The 23,479-nt window shown below is 42.5% G+C and overlaps 2 protein-coding genes across 2 annotated transcripts in view; both read left to right on the top strand.

Moving 5' to 3' along the window:
* The window catches only part of cdh1 (cadherin 1, type 1, E-cadherin (epithelial)), a 159,110-nt gene that overhangs the window by 77,386 nt on the left and 58,245 nt on the right, over positions 1–23,479 (top strand). The gene's annotated exons all lie outside the window — the stretch shown is intronic.
* On the top strand, positions 16,123–22,366 carry LOC308328168 (glutathione S-transferase P-like). The gene is made up of 7 exons (XM_080781898.1): positions 16,123–16,264; positions 16,498–16,533; positions 18,601–18,707; positions 18,849–18,936; positions 20,416–20,519; positions 21,288–21,389; positions 22,109–22,366. Coding segments are annotated over exons 1-7 (624 nt in total). The 5' UTR covers positions 16,123–16,263; the 3' UTR covers positions 22,295–22,366.

The following is a 23,479-nucleotide window of genomic DNA, read 5'->3' as shown; positions in this document are numbered from 1 at the left end:
TTATATGTTATTGGCCACCAACCCCCATCTGAACATATGTTCATGCTCCAGGAACCCCCCAGAAGCAAAGATTTGAGTTAAAAACGTTCTCTCTGGAAGAATATACATTCTAAGATTTGCGCAAAATAGCAGATCTACAAGCTCGTAGCGCGGCAGTCGGTGCCATGCTATGAGCTTGTAGAACTGCTATTTTTCAATAGCTAAAGGATTACATAATGCTTAAAACACCAAAAGGGTGTTCCCGTCCAGAATGTTTTTTTTTTTTATAAAGCATTTGATAGAGTTCAGCATTATTTCCTTTACCAAACAATGGAGAGATATGCGGTTTTGGGCCTAGGCTCATTAAATGGATTCAGCTGCTGTATAGTAGTAATGCCAAGAGCTGTGTAAAGTGAAATGGGGTTCTGACTGACACTTTTCCTTTGGAAAGGTCAGTGAGACAAGGGTGCCCCCTGTCGGGCATCTTGTATAGTGTTTCCACAGTGTTATACTCCAGGACTTGGCTAAGATATGCACACTTCATTTAGCAGAGAATATCTCAACTGTTCTTGGCTAATATAACGGAGGGTTACACTCTCTGTAACCCAGGTTCTCTGAGTGGAGAGACTGGCTCTCCACTACATATTGTTCAATATGTACGGGAACTGACCCCACAGGGCAGTGTTCATGGATATCTCTTTAAGACACATCTTCTATGGTGGCCCTGCCCAGATGCCAATCAGCGGGCTATTTAAGCCCCATCTGTGCAGTGCCACTTCGATTAATTCTTGATTGACACGCATTTCGGAGCGGCTCTTTTGTGGAGAGCCAGTCTCTCCACTCAGAGAACCTGGGTTACAGAGAGTGTAACCCTCCGTTCTCTGTCGTGTTCGAGACTGGCTCTCCACTACATATTGTTCAATATGTACGGGAACTCTCTAAGACACACCGCGAGGAAATAAGCAGACCAGCTGCCCCTGCGGCAGCCCGAGGCAGTTTAACCTGAATTCCATCCGAGCCTATAAGTGGTGAGCGCCATGAGTCACAGGCGCTTGCCAAAACGCTCCAAAACTTCAGTATTCATACCAAGTAAGTAATACTCGTGGCCTAGGCGCAAGACGCCACCTAGGCTCAGCTGGCCCAGCATGATGCTAGGCCAGTGACCACCGGGGTGAAGGGCTGCTCAAGCCAGCCCGTCAGATGCCCGGCCGACCTGACCGGTCAAGGTGCTGGTGACCCTACCGCTGAGTAGCACGCAGGAGCGACTCCCACAGGGGGAGCGGATGCCACCACGTTCCATCGGTAGGACAAGGTGAATGTAGACAGAGTCGCCCATGTCACTGCTGTGTAGATCTCTGTCAGAGATACACCATTCTACAGCAACCAGGGGGCTGTTGTCCCATGGGCAGAGTGTGCCCGCCTTCCAGGCGACCCTGGCACTCCTGCCTGCTTGTCCCTGTTGGATCACCCCTGTGATCCGGTGGGACAGTCCACCCTTCGACCATGGTCTACCCGAGCACTCTCTGATCAGGCCGTATGGTATAGAGTGCAGGGATTGGTGCCAGCACCACCTAACCATTGCCATGTAGGAAGCGGCAGCCTCCTTCATGCACTGATAGGGACATTCTTGTGGCTGACACTGCTAACAACAAAAATGCTGTCCTGCGAGAAGCCACCCAAGTGTCCACGCTTAATTGGCTCATGCCGCAAGGCAGACAGTACCACCTCCCGTGGGGGGGCTGCCGACCTAATGTGCGAGCACCCGGTACACCGTGGTCTCCCTCAGCCCTAAGGGGCGGAGGCACCAGCTGGCTCACTGCCAAGAGATGCCAGCCAGCAAACTAGTGCTGTGGGATCCAACAAACGGGCACCGGTCACGAGGACGTCCCACGCCAACATCCGTGGATGTACTCAAGAACGACGCAGGAGCGCAAAGTACCAACAAACTGGCCAGATGGAGATCCAGGATCACCGGAAACGACAATGGAGGGCTCGTCTGAGGACGACCTCGAGAGAGCTACAACCCATGACATGGTGGAACCTACTCAGGGGTCCACCTGAATTGACCGCCACTGTCTCGAGAGACAGCATGTGGGGGCTGGGTATCCTGAACTGTCAGGACTGAGGAGTGGGCTCGGTGTGCTGAGCACCTCTAGCCATACCCCAAACGGTTGGCCCTGGAATTGTTTGTTTACGCTCTCTGCCGTGTGGTCTGGCCGGACCGCGGCGGCAACGATCAGCGACCGTAGATGGCCTCAGAGTACGCCGACTAGGTCAGCTCCTCTGGGTTCTACCCCGCTACCCGCCGCAACGGTTTACAGCCGCGATGATCAACCAGGAGGTTCACCGACGAGGTCGGTTTCGCTCGGGGTCTCACAGCGCTTCTGCAGCCAGGGAACCCAGGCTCCACCAACGAGGTCGGCTTCGCACTTGGGACCCTTTGGCCGCACCGAGCGCCGTCTCAAGGTTTCCCCCGACGAGCAGGTTTCACCAGGGAGCGGACGCACGGACCGAACGCCGTCTCAAGGTTTCCCCCGACGAGCAGGTTTCACCAGGGAGCGGACGCACGGACAAGACTGAGGCTTCCTCCGCGAGGCAGATTCGGCACTCAGTCTTGTTGCTGTTGTTGTTGGCTAGCTGCGCCTAGATAGCCATGACTTCGTGACTTCTCTGGATGAGAAGAGCTTTCTCTGTGGTTTCAGACCGGTAACCGGATTCTACCCCGCAGAGTCACACCTAGGTGCATAAACGGCTCGCCGTGACACACTGTACACTGTATCGTGTGCTCTGCCCGACAGCCACAGCATGCTCTGCTGTGTCACTGAGCCCGGCTCCACCGTGAAACTACACCACGGACGCATGAGCTGACCTCGTCAGCAATACGCCCTATAGTGTGATAATGGCTGAGATTCAGGCATACTTCCTGGCAGACCCAGCATGTCATGTCTATGTTACCAAACGTCGGACAGACACAGCATGTCCTGTCTGTGACAGAACTACACCACTGTCGCGTGAGCTGACACCCCGCCAGAAATACGACAGTATAGTGCGCTATGATGACTGCCCAACATAAAGGGAAACCTTCGGCTGACCCAGCACGTTCTGTTTGTGTCACTGAACCCAGATCCACAATACCGAACTACATCACCGGGGTGTAAGCTGGCGCAACACCCACAATACATGTATTCATGTACTCTTTGTATGTCTATTTCATATGGACCCCAGGGAGATTAGCTGTCGCTTTGGCATCAGCTAATGGGGATCCATTCAGTAAACCATACCCTGTATAGTGTGCTCTAATGGCCGTCTGACCCCAAGGAATTGTGTTAGTCTCACCTACAAACGAGACAACAGCTAACCCGAGAGGGCGAGTCAACGCTCGCTCCCTAAACTGCACACTGTAGTGCATTAATAGGCTGCTGACACTCGTAAGTAGTCTCGCCGAAAACTTTCACTAAATCCTTCTTTACAGACCTGTCCATACCAGGCAGGGCAGGAAAGAGGTGGAGCTATAGCCTGAGCTTAGCTCGCCCAGCTCTGCCAACCTGGGACAAGGTTCAAGGTAGTCTTTATTTGTCTCTCTTGAGAAAACATTGTCTTGGAGACAGAGTCACAGCTGTATACAAATAGCATATACCCGTTCACATAAAAAATAAATTTTTATGGGTCTGTCAGTGGAAACGACTGGTCTTTTGCCTCTAAAACAGGCATGGCCCCTCCAGCTTCAGCTGGAAGGAAGAGACCATTCATACAGGAGGTCCTCATACCAGGGCCCCCGCAGGGCACACACTGGTCATGGCCATCCTCTGTGGGCGTGTGAGCTCCACATGCAGCCTGAGAAACCCCTGCTATTTCCATCTCCTCTTGTCTCTATATAGATATATTCATATGTATACCTATATATTATTTATTATATGTGTACCTATATATACATCTTGTATTGTACACCATATTTTAACTGTTCGGAATGTGCTCCACAGGGAGTGGGCCCATAGTAATTGCTTGAACGTGAGGGGTCATAATCTACCCTTTGCAGCTCACAATGCTGCATAAACGAATCAAGGCAACATGGTACCCTAAGACATCCCCATGACGCGGATTCTCAGTGTGCTCTCTCCTTGTTATGACAGAGTCCCCAAATCAATGTCCACAGTTTGTTTTGTGTCACCAGCAGAGTTATGGACCTCTGGAAGAGGTTGTACATAAACTGCTCGGCCGCTCTGAGGCGCTCTAGCACAAAACAATCTGACATTAAGCACACTGGAGGCTTCCAAACTTTTGTATATCATACCAGTAGGCCTACAAGTCCACATGCATAGTGTATTGTTGTAGCCATTATCATACTTATAATAATAACAATAATAATGAATTGCATTTTTATAGCGCTTTTCCAAGTGCTCAAAGCGCTTTACAATGGTACATATATATATGCCTGTACTGTATTGTACAGACTGTACAATACATTGGTAGTGTATCAGCTTGCGTGATACACATACCTGTATGCTTGTATTGATACACACAGGTATATATATATATAAGCATATAAGTATATATTAACCAGAACCAATTGTGACAGAGTAAGCGATTTAATTGCAGCGCCTAACACGGTGGGTCATCTGGAGTTTTTGTCTCCTGATCTTTGAGCCACACCGCCCTCTTGTGAACCGTGAGGCACAGTGCAGTCTGGGCAGCCGTCCCTGACGAGCATACCTCCTACACTATGACGCTCACGTCAACCTGTCAATGAGGAAGTTGGAACACGCTGGAATTGTTTGTTTACACTCTCTGCCGTGTGGTCTGGCCGGACCGGACCGCTGCGGCAACGATCAGCGAACGTAGATGGCCTCAGTGTACGCCGACTAGGTCAGCTCCTCTGGGTTCTACCCCGCTACCCGCCGCCACGGTGTACAGCCGCGATGATCAACCAGGAGGTTCACCGACGAGGTCGGTTTCGCTCGGGGTCTCACAGCGCTTCTGCAGCCAGGGAACCAAGGCTCCACCAACGTGGTTGGCTTCACGCTTGGACCCTTTGGCCACACCGAACGCCGACCCAAGGTTTCCCCCAACGAGCAGGTTTCACCAAGGGTTGGACGCACGGACCGAACGCCGTCTCCAAGGTTTCCCCCAACGAGCAGGTTTCACCAAGGAGCGGTCGCACGGACAAACTGAGGCTTCCTCCGCAAGACAGATTCGGCACTCAGCTTGTTGCTGTTGTTGTCGTTGTTGTTGTGCAGCTACGCGGCGCCCAGAGAGGAGTCGTCAGGACGACCGGCTCTCTTCTTACCTAGGTAGGTGGACTGTGTGACACGCAGCTTCATGTTCTAAATATATATATTTATATATATATATGTTGTTTAATAGTGTCAAAACTGCTGAGATACACGAAACGTCTGCTCTCGTGGAAATCAAAAAATCGAAGTGGCACTGCACAGATGGGGCTTAAATAGCCCGCTGATTGGCATCTGGGCAGGGCCACCATAGAAGATGTGTCTTAAAGAGATATCCATGAACACTGCCCTGTGGGGTCAGTTCCCGTACATATTGAACAATATGTAGTGGAGAGCCAGTCTCGAACACGACAGAGAACCACTGCGAACAACTTAGGAACTGTGAAAAATTCTCCATCCGGGGCGAAATACCCAAAGATGACCACGCCTTTAAAATAATAACCACCACTTAAAACATGCCTCTATCTTCTAAACCGCTCAAAATGTTCAGAATACTCATGTTTGAATACTCAATACTAGACCATATCCATAAGTTAATGGCAGCCACAATTTGCCAATGACCGCCCACAGCCTACATCCAAACAGACAAAGTCCTATCTAATTGTATTAAATTATGTCAAACCCTGCACCAACATTGCAGCTGTACGAAAAGCTTTAATTATCCTCTTTGTCTATATGAGTCATGACTTAAACCAAGGGTGGGCCAGATGGAGAGGGCTACTGTAGTTCCACGCTAGTGAGCATCTCAGGAAATCTGTCGCACAAACAGTTTAGAAGATCTAAATAAATAAATAAAGTGCAACGGATAAGGGATCTATTAAAGGCAATATGGCACGTGGCCTGGTGATTGGTTAAATTTTGTTTATTTATTTAACGCCCAAACCACAACTATGCATAATATAACGGGTAACGGAGGTGTTTAAGGGATTTAGACAGGTAACCAAAATACCAACTTTAGTGGGGGATTAACACCCTTTCCCCACTCCTAAATCCCCAAATAGTGGCTTTAGAAAGATGAGACAAAAATGGAGCCCTAACAGTCCATCTGGTGGGACATAAAGGCCTGATTACCAGGACTGGCCCTTCATCACTAGTTGCCACTATTGTCACCCCACCAATAACCTTTAATAGGGTAGCTCTGTTTTTTTCCTGTTGTGTTGTGTAGGCACAGCTCAGCTATGAGTGAACCGATCTGTTTTCATGCAACAGAGTTTTCATTGCAAGTTTGTGGCCATCCGAATCCTGATAAATTGTACATTTTTCAATAGTTTTTCTCCAATTTGTAAATCCAGTCCTAACAAAGGCATTCTCTATGCTCTTAGCTCTTGGTGTGGCCCTCTTAAAGTACTTTGAGCAGTGAAAACACAGAACACCATCAATTCCTGGAATGAAATGAAGCCAGCTGTATACTTTTCATACCAGCTTCGTTGAATACTCTATTCTTCTTGGCACAAACTTGCTTTTTAACATACTTTTTAACATACATCTGGTTGGTTTGGCTTGGAAAAGGTTTGACTGTTCTCAAGTTCGACCTCCTCTCCTGTCTTCCGTCTCCCCTTCACGACGTCTCTTTCGCAGAGTTTGTACTGCCGTCTCCTCTGAATCGCAGTCATCAGAAAGGACCTGATGCACATACTGTATGAGATAAAAGTTCTCTAGTCAGAACAATGTAAAAAAGAAAACATATCAACAAGTGTCTATATGAGTCATGACTTAAACCAGGGGTGGGCCAGATGGAGAGGGCTACTGTAGTTCCACAATAGTGTCATAGAGTGGAGAATGCCATTTGGTTTAATGTCACAGAATGCACAGGGCTATGTAGAGCAGCATGATAGATGGTTAACTTTATATTGTGTTTTATTGCTTTATTTATATTTTGTGCCGTGCGCTATGATAGCGATGGACAATGAACATTATGCCACAGTATTGTTTACCTGTCAGGTGCTCTAACCGAGGCGTGTGCAGCCTATCAGATACAGACTGAGTCATTCATTCGCCAGTGAAAACTCCACGCCCAAATAAAAGGTGCACCTAGATCCTACCTCGGGCTCTCTCTCTCTCTGCTCAGACAGTGCCTGCTCGCGCCGTCGTCAGATCACGCCAGACCTCTCTCTCTCTGTCCTCTTCTCCCTACATGTTGTAGGCCAGATGAAATATCTCCTGGTCTCTCCACGCTGTGCCCGTGGACCGGACTTCTCTCCTCCTCTCTACCACACCGTGGGTCCGATGTCCTCATCGCCTCCTCCACGTCGCTGAGATTGATCACTCTGCAATGTCAACGCTCTCTATCAACTGACTTAAAGTAACTATATTCCTCAGTGCCATTGAGTGTGTGCTTTAAGGCTCTTTACTAAAGTGATTCGAGTCCCCGTTTCTGTATTGAGGACCAGGTGCTGGAGCCAGCCAGATGATAGGACGGCGGTGGTGGCGCAGACCACATAGATTGATTATTGCTATGCTCATCCTACTCCTTTTTAAAGGAAAGTAATAACGCCAGCGTGCGCGCGCGCGCGTGTGTGTGTGTGTGTGTGTGTGTGTGTGTTGTCATGGTTTGAAAGTGTCCCGGACTGGATAATGTGGATCGAACTGAACTTAACTAGCTGTCTCGTCACGGCTGTGGCGAGGCGCAAAACCCGGATCGGATTCACTACTGGACTGGACTGTGGTATTTCTAACTCTCCTGACTCACTGACTCTCTCCCCTACAGTTTTATCAATTGATGCTTGCTATTTTAAATGCTGATGAAGTGATTTATTAATTAATTGATTTATTGTTTTGTTTAAAAAAAGGGTACCCTTGAATTTAATTATTGCATTGTTGAATTCATGATACGTTTAGATTGTAATACATTTATTTTGTACTTTTATACCTTATCCCTATTGTGTTTTACTCTGTATTGGTGTGAACTGGAGTCTGAACTTTATAGAAACAACTCTCCCAAAAACCTGTTACACTAACATTGCATATACTGTCATATTACAAATAGCAGGAAAAAAACAAAAACATAAAATAAATAAATAAGGCAGGTCAATGTTTGGAAGTGTAACAGCTGAAATAAATAATATATCTCTGGATATGAACATGCGGGCCACATTAAGTGAAGGTGGGGGGGGTTATTTACAGAAGGTTGGTAGCTGTCAATTTAAAAGTAGTTCTCAAGTCAAAGAAGTGTGGGCAGCCCTGGTATAAAGCTTTTTGAAACATAACAGCAATCTTTTGCAGTCAATAAAGTGTGGGCAGCCCTGGTGTCTTTTGCAGTCATTTGAGACAATTAGAAGCATTACTCCCTATGCTATTTTCATATTTGTCACATCATAATGTGCGTGGACAAAGAACCCATAAATAAACAAAAAAAAACATTATTTACAGAAGTTTGGTAGCTGGTCTTTTTAAAAGTAGTTCTCAAGTCAAAGTGTGGGCAGCCCTGGTCACTTTTGAGACAATTAGCAGCATTATTCCCTATGCTATTTTGTCACCATGTCACTTATTTGGATGTGAGCAATTTCTTTCAACAGAATCTGCTGATCTGTGGTGCCCAGCCAGCCTTGTTTTTTTTTATCAAGGCGTAAGAGTGATCATGGCCACTCCTCTTCCGCTTTGACACACCAGACACCAGATTTTAATTTAAACTCAATCCCCTATCCTACCCACCCCCCACCCACAATCCCAAGGATAGTCGGAAAGACAGTCAAAATTAAATACATATATCTATATACACATATACACGAAATACATGCATACATATGTAACCAAGTGTAGCAAAGGATTTACTTTTATAGTTATGACTATACACCACCTTGAGATAGTTCAAGGAATTACATGAATAGACCAGTAAACTGGGTTCCCCAACAAATGCAAGTTATTTATAAGGACTTGAGACAAAGTTCCAAAACACTGGAATTTATTAACTTTTAATATTTTTATATAACAAATATTTATTAGACCAATGTCCAATTTCATATATATTATGCAGTAAAATGCGAACAATATCTTAAAAAACTAAGAACAAAACTAAACATACGCACTGAACCACACAGCATGCAGGAAAACAAGAGGAAATGGCTCCATTAAATAAAACCAAACACTAAAATCAGTCTAAACAAACAAAACAAAACAGCAGTGGTGACATCTATTTGAGTCTGTGTTCATTCACATCGGCCCCTCTGGCACATGAGCTCATCGCTTCCGGCACATGAACTCACACAAGGCAGGGACAGATAAAACACAATTAAGACATGATCTCAGGACCCACAGCCAACACCAAGAAACCTGCAGGGCCTTTAAATAGTCAACACTGATTGACAAGGAAGTGGCAGGGCAGCCAGTCTACGGTGGCCCCAAAGGCTCAATTCCAGCCGGCTACACATAATTACAAAAATAAAAAAATAAAGCAGATTTTTATAGCAGAGCAGATTTTGTTTCTGTTGTGGTTTGGCGTTGGCCGAGGCATAGGCACACTATACAGTTTACAGGTAGAATGTCATAAACGGACCCCAAGTCTTGTAAAACTTTTTTCCAGAGCCGGCAATTGAAAACCAGACAGGACATTATATCACGAAGCCACTGACGGAGCACAGGCGGGGCAGCATCCTTCCATTTGAGCAGAATGGCACGCCTAGCGAGCAATAAGGCAAAGTCGACCATACGACACTATGCGTGTTAGAGGAAGGTCATCCCTTCCAGCAGTGCCAAGGAGAGCCACTAAGGGATCTGGGTCTAGATTTTGGTGTAGAATGTTGGATAGAGTATTGAACACATTCCCCCAAAATGGTTGTAATTTTGGACACATCCAATACTGATGGAACAAAGTTGCATCACCGCTCTTGCACTTGTCACAGGTAGGAGTTACGTCAGGATAAATAGCCGGTTTAGCCTTAGACATATGAGCTCTATGGACTATTTTAAACTGCACTAAGCAATGTCGTGCACAAAGACAGGAATTTTGTATAAAAGAAAAAAATGAATCCCATACTTCATCAGACAGTGTGAGCCCCAGATCATGTTCCCAGTCGGCCTTTATCTTATCTAAGGGCACTGGCCTCAAATTTGAAATGATATAATATAATATTGAAATGGCACCCTTAATCGTTGGGTCAAAAGACAGAAATTCATCAATAGGGTTAGCATTAAGCTTATTAGGGAAGCCAGTTAATATAGAGCTCACATAATGCCGGGCCTGCAGAAATCTGTAGAAGTGTGGTCTAGGTTAGACTATATGTCTTTGATATTTGATCAAAGGATGCAAACCTCCCTTCTATAAATAGGTCTCTAAACCATTTGATGCCCTTTCCATGCCAACTCTGAAAGGTCATGTCTTGCATTGATGGAACAAAAAGGTGGTTGGATGCCACAGGACTGACCAGGGAGAGGTCTCTATAATTATAAGTTTTCCTGAACTGGCCACACTCTCAGCGTATGACGCACCACCGGGTTAGTTATTGAATATGGCAGGGGGCGGCCAAGCGGTGAACTAAGAATAGCTGGAAGTGATAAATCCCTACACGATTTTAGCTCAAGAGATGTCCATTCTGGGCAATTAGGCTTTAAGGTAGAAATGATTCCAAAAGGCAAGACACCGGATGTTAGGGTGGGTGGTAGTTCTAATTAGAAAAATAGTTCTAATTAGAAAAATACCTTTTTATGTGAAAACCATTAGTACAGACAGGCCACTTCAGGTTAAACGGCACAATAATCCCAGAGGTCGTCACTGGCAGATCTAAAGGGCTTGAATGGAGTCAGAGCATTCTGCAATCTGTCGCGTCACCTACAGCCTCAAACGTGATGCAGAGTTGGGGTTGGGCATGGAGGTTGTTGGACCTAGACAAAGTCTGAGGATTTGCAATCTATGTAATGAAAACAGAGTGGGAGATGAGTATCATGCACAGTATATTATATTATATAGATGCATTGCTGTGATGTGCTGCATGTGAGTTGTGACTTACTCCCTCCAGTGTCTTGAGAGGTGTCAGAAACGAGCTGGGCATTACTGCACCTTCGGCACATGAAACAGTGAATGTACTTGCATTTGTCTTACTACTATGAGAATACCAACGTTATTTTGGCAAAAAATGAAGACATGAACTAAGAATACTCTTCAACGTCCAACGGGTGTTAAATCATACCTGCTGTTGTCCGTTTGAGCAGCTCCACCCAAATTTCTTCTGTTACGGGCACGTATTTGGCAGAAAATACACCAAATGTCTTTAACCACCGCAGCCTGGCGCTTGCATGGTGCCCCCGTTAGCCACACTGGACAGGTGCAAAACTCAGACTCCATGTCTACAGAGTAGCTCAGTCCTGAAGTGCTGCTCTTCACCTCAAAACTTCTGGCATCAATCAAACCACACATGGACTACGTTACTAAAAAAACCTATGGTTGCCTTAGCTCACTTTACCGTTCTATTAATTGCTTCTCCTTTGATGTTAGGAAAATAATTATTGCTCAAGTGATTCTTCCCATTATTGACTACGCAGATGTTGTGTATCAGAACACAACTGACTCTCATCTTAAACCTCTAAATGTTTTATACAACTCCCTGTGCAGGTTTGTATTGAGATGCCCATATGATACCCACCACTGCCTCATGTACAAATCACTCAATTGGCTGCAGCCTAAATCAAGACGGCAACTACACTGGTATCTCTTCACTTATAAATGCATTTATTTTAGGTGCCCTGATTACTTAAAACAGTACCTGGCTTAGTCTACCTCATCCTATCCACTAAGACATCTTAAATACCCTTACTTTAAAATCCCCAAAATCTCCAATGTGGTTGGGCGGAGGTCTTTCTGCTACAAAGCCCCGTTCGATTGGAACAACCTCCCTCTAGATCTTAGATCCATCTCATCATATAGTAGCTTCAGGACCTCCTTACATTCACATCTAGACTCAACTTGTCTTTTCTTCTAACCTGACTGTAACCTTTTATGACCCTGAATTATTTGCGCTGTGACCTTATCTACACTGTGTATTATGTGGTGGTTGGTGGTGTAGGTGGAAGATGGTGAGCAAGCTATTTGTGTATATATGTATGTATTTGTTTATCGGTTTGTATCTGTGTACTGCATATTTTGTGTATTTGTGTACAGTATGCTTTTCTGTATTTTGTTTTTTATGGGTCCCTCTTGAAAATGAGATGCTGCATCTCAAGGGGCTGTCCCTTCAATAAAAAAATATAAAAAATAACATAACATAATGTATATATATATACACACCTGGCGAATGTCATCACAGTGCTCTGGCATAGCTGTGAAGAGAGAGAGAGTAAGTACAGTATGCTTTCTCCCCGCAGTCCCCGGTGAGGAAGCATCAGTGATATATCAGCATCAATGAGATCAGTGGCATAGTGACATAGATGCCCTTATATGGACACAGCCAGGCAGTGTGGGGAAACCCCATGCAGCTATCAAAACATAAGTGCATTAACTGCATGTGGCAGTAATATTGTTCATTCAACAAGTTATTCATTATTTTACTCAGTTGTTGTTATGTATTGTTACATGTTATGTATGGTACGTATTTACATGGTGGCTTTATTTTTGTGTACATACAAAAACGAAACAAAACACACAAACGCTGGGGATATCTTTGAAGATAACTTTGGATTTATGAATGAAAATGTGATAAAATAACTATTTAATTAACTATTAACGTATTAATGTATGATATTATGGCATAATACAATGAATAAACTATATATGTCTAATCATAGCTTATATTATGCACAAGAGAAGAAACAAATGCTATTAGCCAAAATAAATATTGATGCCATTATCATTTGGTGTTATTTTGAGTGCCAAGAAATCTGATGCCTTATCCAGACTGATTCAGGAGCACCCTTTTACTGCATTAAACCTTTTTTGAAACCTGCCTGGTTTTTCAATTGGTTAATAACACAAATTTAACAGAATTTAAAATGTGGGGATAAACACGAACATTTTAGCCAAATTCCAAGTATTATTAGCTACTACAACACCCAAACTGCATTGACACAGAACAAGGCCTTCCCCATCATTGAAAAATAAAATGACTACCAGTTAGACCTCCCAGCAACCACTAGGTGGTAGCACACCATACAAATCAAATGTTTCACTCCTTCACCTTTGAGATCAGTAAACTTTTCAATATTAGGCATCAGTAATGGTAGAAGTAAGCCAGTGTATTGAAGTCTACACTACAAAAAAATTAGAATATTGTAGAGCATAATTATATAGAAATGGGCTATAATTCTGATAAATAATCAGTATTCAGAAATGGAGTAATTAACATAGTAACAAAACTGGAAATGGCTATAATTTTCATAACACATTCAACACATTTTTGTCATTATTTGCACAACTTTGTAATAACTGGGCCAAAACTAAGAAATAACTATAACAATAATTGACAAATCTCGATCAAATGCGATACTTTGCAGTACTTTATTTGATGTTTCTGTATGATATAGGTGATGAATCAATTTCTGTTTAAAAGATGTAGAAGTTTAGTAATTCATAAGTAATCTTCCATCCCATCTGTTCAGGGGGTGGCAGAACTCGGAGCTGCAAGTGGGCCTGTGCGAACGCTGAATGTGGAAGTAGAGAGAATCCCTGGTTGGTGGTAGTCTCTCTATTGTCATGCCCTTAAGGAACATGCTAGATCGAACTTCGTTGATGTTGTCAGCATTCATCGCACCATACAATCTGCAGAAAAAAACTTCTGCGTCCTGAATAGTGTGATCACTTAGTGCAGGACCTTCACCAAGCACTTTAAGCAGATGGCTATACTTTACAAACACATTCCAGCATTTATTCTTTGTATGGCCTGCAATAGGATGTTGAGTCACTCCCAGTCAAAGCATGGAAACCAGGAAGCAGCTTGAGGACCTGTTCTTCCATCTGCAGCTTTTCGATTATTGCATGAACCGGGATGTACTTTCTTGCCTTGGCTGTACCTGCTTTCATCCAGACTTGTCGTAATCTGTTGGCACGGCATCATGTGGAAGAAGGTGATCAGCAGTAGCAAAAGATCAGTGTCTCTTGCAGAGACAACAATGGTCGCTGCACTGTTTTTAATGCAGTGAAGAACAATTATTGTGTCTGCTTCTTCATGCTTACCTTCCAAGCTGTCTGTGTCAATGGTTGCATTAGATGCTTCAACTCTCTCTTCATCACTGAAGCCACCTGCAGCAACTACAGTCTTGTTGACTGGTGCTTTCAGAAGCAGCTGCTGAGATAGGAAGTGAGGAAGGTCTGCCTTGTTCTCTTCATGGGCAATGAAGTTCACCCACTTTTCAGGAATTGGAAAATCCCTGCTTGTAACTGGTCTCCTGATTGCCACTGAGCCTCTTCCACGCCGTTTCCGTGTTCCACTTCTGATAGAGTGCTTGTGGTATAGCGATCAAACAAGACATCGAGTCGCTGGAACTGTGCTCCACTTTGGAGAACAGATCCAACAAAGACATCTGCAAAGTCTCCAACGGTCTTAGCTCCTTGTGACTTTCCTGTGGCAATGACCAGAGCTTGACCATCAATGATAAGTGTTGATTCACCCTGCAGGTCTCTGGCTTCAAGATGATTTGGGCATGCAATGTCAGCAGTCATGATCGTAGCAAGTATTGCCTTTGAACAATACAGCCAAAGACAACAAACAGTTCATGTCTCATGTTCTTCAGGTCAACTGGCCGTCCTGCTTCATATGCAGCGATGAGGCGCTGCAAGATCTTTCTGTCTGCCTTGACAGCTTTTGCCTTCCCAGTTTTGCCACAATATTTATCAGAATTATAGCCCATTTCCAGTTTTTAGTGATTAATTATGCTAATTACTCAATTTCTGACCACACACACGGCATACGGCAGAAATGGATTCAGCACATCAAAATCATATAGAAAGACCACATTAAGTACTTTTCCTCAAGAATGCCCACAGGGTCATTTTCTAAAGGCTTTTCTCCATTTCAGGACTGGTCAGAGACACATACTTCCCACAGATTACAACCACACACGGAGATTTTGAAAACATGACCAATGACAAAAAACTCCCATATCTGCTGGGCGAAGTACAATGTGCAAACACAGCAGCAAGATTTGTGAGTTGCTGTGATAGGAGAAGGATATAAAATGGAACACAACCACCCTAAAGACTAATCATTGTGTATATTCCTGCACTATACCTGCATCGAGTGATCTTGGTACATACAAATTGATCTATTGAAGATTCTGACTTTCAAATGTACATTATTTGTACAAAGGGAGTCTACCAACGCGCCTCAAGCCTAAAACGGCTGATCCGGTGCTTCACAGGTGCAGGGACATCAAAGTTGCAAAAGGAGAGGAGACTGGAGCAACACGGACATTTAGAGCCTTTTATTAAGGTGCTGAGTATACAAAACGACTAACGTTTCGACCTTGCGGTCTTCATCAGAGTCATTATTTGTGTTTTGATTGTATTGCTGTATTGTTGTATTGTTCTTTCTGCTTTGGCAATGTAAACGTATGTTTTCTTATGCCAATAAAGCCCTTTGAATTGAATTCAATGAATGAAAAAATAGGCCTACATGCAAAACGTGGAGAAGTGTTATGTTATGTAAAGTAAAAGTATCTATTGATTCATTAGTTATCTATTTGATACTCCATTGTCAGTTTTACTGCATCTGCATCATTTGTATGTATCATTACTCATTATATATGTTTATCTTTACATACTTACATTTTCTCTTTTTTATATTCTTAATTTGTTTTTATTGTGTCTATGAATATTGTTCTTAGGTTTGACACTGACAATGATAAGTAAATATGGTAAATGTGTTGAGTCATGGTGACAAAGGTGCAAAAGAAGCCCATCTTGGCCTAAGAAAGGCGGAGTCAACACAATATGGTAAATGTGTTGACTCAAGGTGGGCTCCTTTTGCACCTTTTTGTCACCATGACTCAACACAAAATCTCCTTACAAAAATCAGAGGACTGGACCATGCCTTTTCATACTGCAACAGAATCTCAGCGATAATACTACTAGTTACATTTCTGCATGCTGCGGACTTCCTGTGCACCTTAAATACTGCATGCTTCTTTCAGTACAAGTAAGTTAAAGCGCTGGAGCACAGGTCATTTTGATCAACTGAAATTGCACATGCAGGCATTTGCGAAAATAGATAGATATGTAATATCACAGACTGCTGTAAATGTGGATTTTAATGTTCAATTTAGGGGAATATTGGAGAATCAAGGAGAGTGTTTAGCATTGATTTTGTTCTTGTTACATGAACTTATTATAGAGTCTTTATATAACACTTGCCCTTATTTATTTCCACAGTGTCTTCGTACACCATCACATACTTTGCAGTGAGAGGTAAGTGAAAACCATAGCCTGATCTAGTATGTACAGTACAATATTAAATGTATCAGTGGAACATTAAATGTATTTTTGCTTATCAGAACAAACCGTCATATCGACATATGACTAAACCATTAAAGGTTTAGTCATCAGTATTCCTCCTAAATTCACATGGCTGCAATTACTTGATGAGTGATCTATTGAAGGTAGGCTATGTGGACACTGGACACATGGTGACACGTGGATTTAGAGGGAATGCTGCTGGCATATCAGCCACTCCAAATTCAAGTTATTTTGTGCAAGGTTCACGCAGTCTGATCATTGTAAGCATTTAGAATTGTATGGTCTTTAGGCCTACATGTTTATACTGCCTGCAGTGCACCCCTGAGCCATGATGAATGAAAATGCAGCTTGACAAAGAACATTTAAAATGTTGCTATGATGTTATTTATGTGATACCAAACAAACTGGAATGCACACATGATGCAAAAAAGGAAGTAGATCAGAATCACTTAATCCATTTAAGTTAAAAAACATTCAATTTGAAAGAATATATATTCAAAGATTTGCGCCACATTTTTACGATTTTTCAAAAATAGCAGACCTACAAGTTTGTAGATCTGCTATTATAAAGTATAAAATAATGCTTGAAACACCAAAAGGGGTTCCCGCCCCCAAAATGGGTTTTAATAGGTGTAAAGAACGGGGTGAAATTATTTTTTCGTACAAGATCCATGAATTGTAGTTTTCAAGAAAGGGGAGACAAATAGAGGTAGAAAGAAATGCGGATGAGAAATAAGGATGGGACAGGTCAAAACAAATGTTCCTGAATTGAATATAGTGGAAAAACATACAATTACAATGACATTGCATGTTCAGGAAAACAGGTACACATACACAGACATCTTCAACTTTGGTCATTGCGTAGATAGGCAGAAAGTACTGTGATAACGTCAAACTTATTTGGAGAGTACAGTATATCCCGATACTGTATCGGTATCTAAACAATATCGGTATCGGCGAATATGCCAAGGGGTTGACACTATGGCAAGTAAATAAAATGTTGGAGCATGTGGAGTTTGCTTTCGAGTTGCCCAAACATTTGAGTGAGGAGTCTGCTATAAGCACAACACGAGATATCTGTCTCTAAACAAACACCGCCGCTCTGCTCCGTCCATAGAGTTGGCTTCTATATTTTTCCCCTTTATTTTAATTATTATTATTCTCTGGTATCGGTATTTGGTATGGTTTTATAGTATAACACATTTCAAAAAGTTGTGTACGACCTTCCCCAGATCCTTTTTTTTGTTTTTAATTTTATTTTTTGTTAAAAGAAAGAAAAAGGGGTTTTCCCCACCCCACCCTCCCACCCCACAGGTTGAACAGCGAAACAGATACAAGATTACAATACATCAAAAATAATAACAATAGTAATAATAATAGTAATAATAATAATAATAATAATAGTAAATAAGGCGAGACAGGTATTTTAACAAGGTATTCCTAACACACCGCCATGGAAAGTTCCAGCCCAATCTGACCTGGTGACTGGTCGTGTAAAAGTTAAACATTAATGTATAAAACATTTAAAAAAAGGTTGCCCATGACTTTGCCCGGATCATCACACCACTATGAAAGGTTGCAGCCCAATTTGACCTGGGGCGTGGGCATGAAAAAGTTACATATTAAATTATAAAACATTGCAGATGGATGCCCATGACCTTGCCCCGATCATAACACATTACGGAAAGTTTCAGCCCAGGCTGACCTGGTGCTTCTGCAGTGGGCAATGGATGTGTGACAGACAGACTGTAGAGGACAGTAGACTAATGCATTGGTAATGTTCCTGAATTTTGTATTATACTATATCATTAAGTCAAGATTGATTTTCTTTACATTTAACCGGATATTTCACTTATGTTTCAAAGATGTTTTGGGAAATATATGTATCGTCTACTCAGGCTTTTATGAGCACCGCAGGCATGGGTTTATTCTTTGGAAACAACCATCCGACCTATTTCTGCGTTGTGAACCATTATCTGAGGAACACTGGTCTAATGAACGTGTTGTGTGTGCTTTCAGGCCGATGTGGCGCTACGAGGATCATGCTGGCTGACCAGGGCCAGCAATGGAAAGAAATCGTTGTGAACTTTGACGAATGGATGAAGGGAGACCTGAAAGCTAGATGTGTGAGTTGATGGTGTCGGCTTTATAAATAATATATTCTTTTCTTTCTATCTATAAAATTGCAAAATATATTCTAACTTTGTTTATTCAAATTCAGTTGTTTGAGGTAACTCTTTTTGTACCATCCATTGAATAAAATGTAGGTATTTGGCCAGTTGCCCATATTTGAAGATGGAGACTTGAGCTTGCATCAGTCAAATACCATTCTGAGATACCTTGGATGCAAACACGGTAAATTCTTCTTCTTTGAGGAGTTTTACAAAGCGATCGTCACTTAGCCAGTAGCCTACATTGGCTGAACAACACCAATCTTGGATTAGGACAAATTATTAATATGGGGCACTGACCACAAATCGTATAGGATCTAATGCATCCTGACAGCGAGTCGCAGGTTTGATACCCGAGCCTGAGGCAAGGTTCTGTATCTTTGTCCAGATAGCATGAGGTTAAAGAAGCGATACAGGGGATGATCACTGTCATTTGATATCGAAAGTGCTAGCCGTGTGATGGCCTTATTGTTCATTTCCGAAAGTATGGGTGTAGGAAGTCCGATGATCTTAGAAGCAATACAGGTAATACTGAAAAGTTTGTTTCTGTTAGGCATGGACAGTATGGTGTAGAAACATGCAGAACAGTACAACAGAACAGGTTGAATAATGCTTTTGTACAATAATAGAAGATGAGGATCAACAGATAATTAACTTCATTTACGGATTACATGGAGTCTTTGCTGAAAACATGACTGGATAGATGTGATGTGTTGGTCAAACCTAAGTCTATTTGTCCAGTGTGAGTCCAAGATATGTGTTACACTATGGGCTGATTCATACTCCTATTTTAGAGCCGAATAAAAGTCGGTTCGGCGCTGTAGAGCCTACAATGTGACGTCATTTGAGGTTCGGGAGGGCGGGTACCGTCCTAAAGTCGTTTCTTCGGTGCTACTGAAAATTTCTGACGAGCCGAAATAAATTCGGCACTACAGCACCGAAACGGTGGTAAAATAGGAGTATGAATCGGCCCTATGTGATACACTGTTTTACATTCATTAATGAGGAGAGGGTTAAGTGTTAAGTCCAGTGTGGGTTGTTTCAATGACCAGGTCTTTTGTTTTGTCCACATTCAACTCTAGATAGTTGTTAGTGCACCACTGTGTAAAATGAGAAATGGTGTTCTGATTGTCCGTAAGAGTTATTGTCATGGAGCAGTCAGAAAATGGCAGTGTCATCAGAGTATTTAAAGTATGTGATGTTAGTGGGTGAGGAGCTAATGTTATTTGTGTATAGTGTGTGTAGAAGAAAGGACTGAGGACACAACCTTGCCCTGTGTAGGTGATAACAGTAATGATTAATGATGTATACCTACTTTAACTATTTGTGGTTTATTACTCAAAAGGTTGTGAGTCCAGTGGATGAGGAGTGGAGGAATGTTGAGGAGGTGCAGTTTCTTGATCATATGATGGCGTTGAATAGTGTTGAAAGCAGAACTAAAATCAACAAAAAGAACAGTGGCAAAGTTGTCCGAAGATGAATCTAGGTGTTGGAGAAGGGAATGAAATACACAGTTCAAAGACTGATGTAGTAGATTCAAGTAGAACATACACTGGTTATCTCTGAATTACTGAATAAGTGAAAGTGTGTGTTATAATGTCAGTATCAATGTTTTCATTTGTCACAAAGACAGTACTAAAAAGATGACTCATTTCCCATTCAGGCGCTTATGGTAAAGATGTCAGGGAGGCTGCCCTTATTGACATGATGAATGATGGTGTGGAGGACCTACGGCTGAAATATTTGAAGATGATTTACCAAGAATATGTAAGTCTGAAACTACACAGTACACACGACACTACATTGCACACATATGTGAAACTATACACTTCCTTGACCAATGTCCATTGTCCCTCACCATTGTTTGTCGGCCATTGTCATATTATTAATTTCAAACATGCATATATATTTAGTCTATTATGAGTAGAGAAGCACCGAATATTCGGCCACCGAAACTATTCGGCCGAATGGTTATTTTTTTCTGCTTTTTAATACTTTTCACAAAGTCAAAAACCTAAAAAATTGAGTTAGGTGGTTTCCTCCCAACATCAACGAAACGTATTACAAACCTTGAAGTTATTTAATTTAGTACAGTAACAATTAAGTAGTAATTTCAGAGTAATCATGATTGAGTTTGTCATTTTAATATATTCAGTTGTCTGAACAGTATTTTCAAACCTGTCTCTCTTGCCACTAGGAAAATGTACGTATTAGGGCATCCTACTGTCAATGCTCTGTACTTTCAACCTTGATCTGTCAAGTTATGATGATTCAAATGTAAAACAAGGCACAGTTGGGTGCAGTCAGGGTCAGTGAGTCGATGCCAAATTGTGACAAGGTCTCCAGTGAGTCGATGCCAAATTGTGGCAAGGTCTCCAGTTTGATTCTGGACAGATTAATGTGTTGCATTCATGTCTTTCCTCCTCGCTGCCTTTAGCGTCCTGTCTCTATGGACTTTCGTTCTCCTACAGTATCTAAAGAAATAAAAGTATCTGATATATATTCATAATTGATGATTATGTCTCAATGTAATAGGAGACTGGCAAAGCTGCATACATAAAGGACCTGCCTAACACCCTGGACAAATTTGAAGCTTTTATGGCCAAGAACAAGAGCGGGTTCCTGGTTGGGGACAAGGTAAATTGACTGCATATGTGTTGATAAAATCAGTTTCAGAATGTGTTTAGTATAGTACTTGACCGGTTTTGGCACCAGTTGTCCAGAAATACCAATCCAACCGATATGCTTATATATGGGTATGACCAAATATGGGCTTATAATGATGGCATCAGGGCTCTATATGGGCATAAAAGGGACAAGGACAGACAGATACAGAGATCTCCATATGGGCATAAAAGGGAAACAGGCAGACAGACACGGGTGGGGCGTGCGTTCCCAATTTGCATAGTTCCTGAGTAGATTGGTGCCATGGTCTATTATATGAAAGCAGATTCTAGAGCTCATGTTGCTCCTCCTTACACCCACCCGGGAATTGTACGAAAGGTGGCACTAGAGCAAGGGTATCAAACTCATTTTGGGATGGTCATGGATCATTGTGCAACTTCATACGGGCCAGGTTATTTTCCATCTGTGCATGTGTGTTCCCAATACTGAAAAAGCACCAATGCTGTTATAGCATTCAGTCACATTAAACAAAGGATGATGAGTAGGCTCATTTATTTCAGTTATAATGGCTATATATTATATAGCCTATAATGGGATATTTTATTTGCATTACATACTTTATTAGATGTATACATGGAGCTTTCCACCTGCAGTGTATCTCAGTTTAGCTGTTGGTGAAAATGAGAATGATCTTCAAAGCATTATTCTAATTAATGATGCTATCGGTCCAGATTTCATATGCTGACTACAACCTGTTTGAACTCCTGCTCAACCACCTGGAGCTGTGCCCAACCTGCCTGGACACCTTCCCCACGCTGAAGGGCTTTGTGAAGAAGATGTCAGCCCGCCCGAAAATCAAGAACTTCATTAACTCTGATGCTCATAAAATGCAAATCAATGGCAATGGCAAACAATGAATCCTGCCAAAAGAGCTGTAGGCTAATTCATATTACTGTAGTTCTAGTGTACTGTTGTTGACTATTTAAACCTCAACTGTGGAAAAAGATAGCTTTTATTAGAACAAGAACACTTAAATAAGTGTATAGTGGATAGTTTTGCTGCAAAGAAATAAAGTTTTGCTGTGATATACAATATTATGTGTCAATAATGTTTTGGATATCCTAATATATGTTTAGAAATGTGTATATTTCACATTTATATCATGAATACTTATAGGTTTGACAATTTCCTTTCACTCAACCATTAAACTTGTCAGGGTTGGGGCATGGGGTGATCAGCTCGAACTCCACCCACTGTACTAATAAATAGGTGCAACATCTCAAGTGCAGAGAGTAGACAGAGAAATACACTTTTATTTATTTCAGTAAAGAAATTACAGTAAAGTCTCGATCAGACAACAATAATCCAAAAGCTCAGTAGGCCTACATTCCAATACAAAGTAATAAACCGAAACGCTCAGAAGTAAAATAAACCACCAATACAAGGTTTAGCCAGTTAATGACCAGAAATGGCCACCAGAGAGCAACAAATGTCCATTCACTCCACACAAATGTGGTGTCCTAGCTCACAGAATAACTGACGGATTCAAATAAATAAAACACTGACCTGGGTGAATTCTCAGATTTCGTCTGCAGTCGACAACTCCAGCAGCAGGACTGACCTTTATTTTTTTTATACCCACATTATGCATGCTACACTGGATAGCTGACATTGGGAGCACTGAGCACTCTGATATCTAATCATGGAGTTAAATATAGTTTTGTGTGGTAGGCCTATAGCAAAAACAAAAAAAAAGGGTTGTCTTTTTCCTTGGTTATTGCATACTCCATAAGTTAGTCTGGGGGTCCTCGAACCGCACTTTGAGAACCAGCCAAGGACCCCTTGGAAACCCCTCAAGGACCCCTGGGGTCTCTGGACCACACTTTGAGGGTAACAGGTACAGTCGCCCCTTTTCCATCTCGCCCCACTACTCTACCTAGCTGTAAATAACAAACATAATTCATGTTGGTGATTATATGAAGACCCCTAGGGGTCTCTGGACCACACTTTGAGAACCACTGGAAACCCCTCAAGGACCCGTGGTAGTCCCCGGGCTGCACTTTGATGATAACCACTGAATCAGAAGCAAGGACAAAGCAGTT

This window comes from Protomyctophum bolini, assembly GCF_963924005.1.
Source record: "Protomyctophum bolini genome assembly, chromosome: 14".
NCBI classification, from domain to species: domain Eukaryota; kingdom Metazoa; phylum Chordata; class Actinopteri; order Myctophiformes; family Myctophidae; genus Protomyctophum; species Protomyctophum bolini.
This window is presented reverse-complemented; position numbering and strand designations above follow the sequence as displayed.

Bases quoted from the DNA above. Each gene is read 5' to 3' on its own strand.
- LOC308328168 (XM_080781898.1), top strand. The intron at 16,534-18,600 runs GTAAGTGAAAAC...GTGTGCTTTCAG, and splicing joins CACATACTTTGCAGTGAGAG to GCCGATGTGGCGCTACGAGG. The intron at 18,937-20,415 runs GTAAATTCTTCT...TTTCCCATTCAG, and splicing joins ATACCTTGGATGCAAACACG to GCGCTTATGGTAAAGATGTC.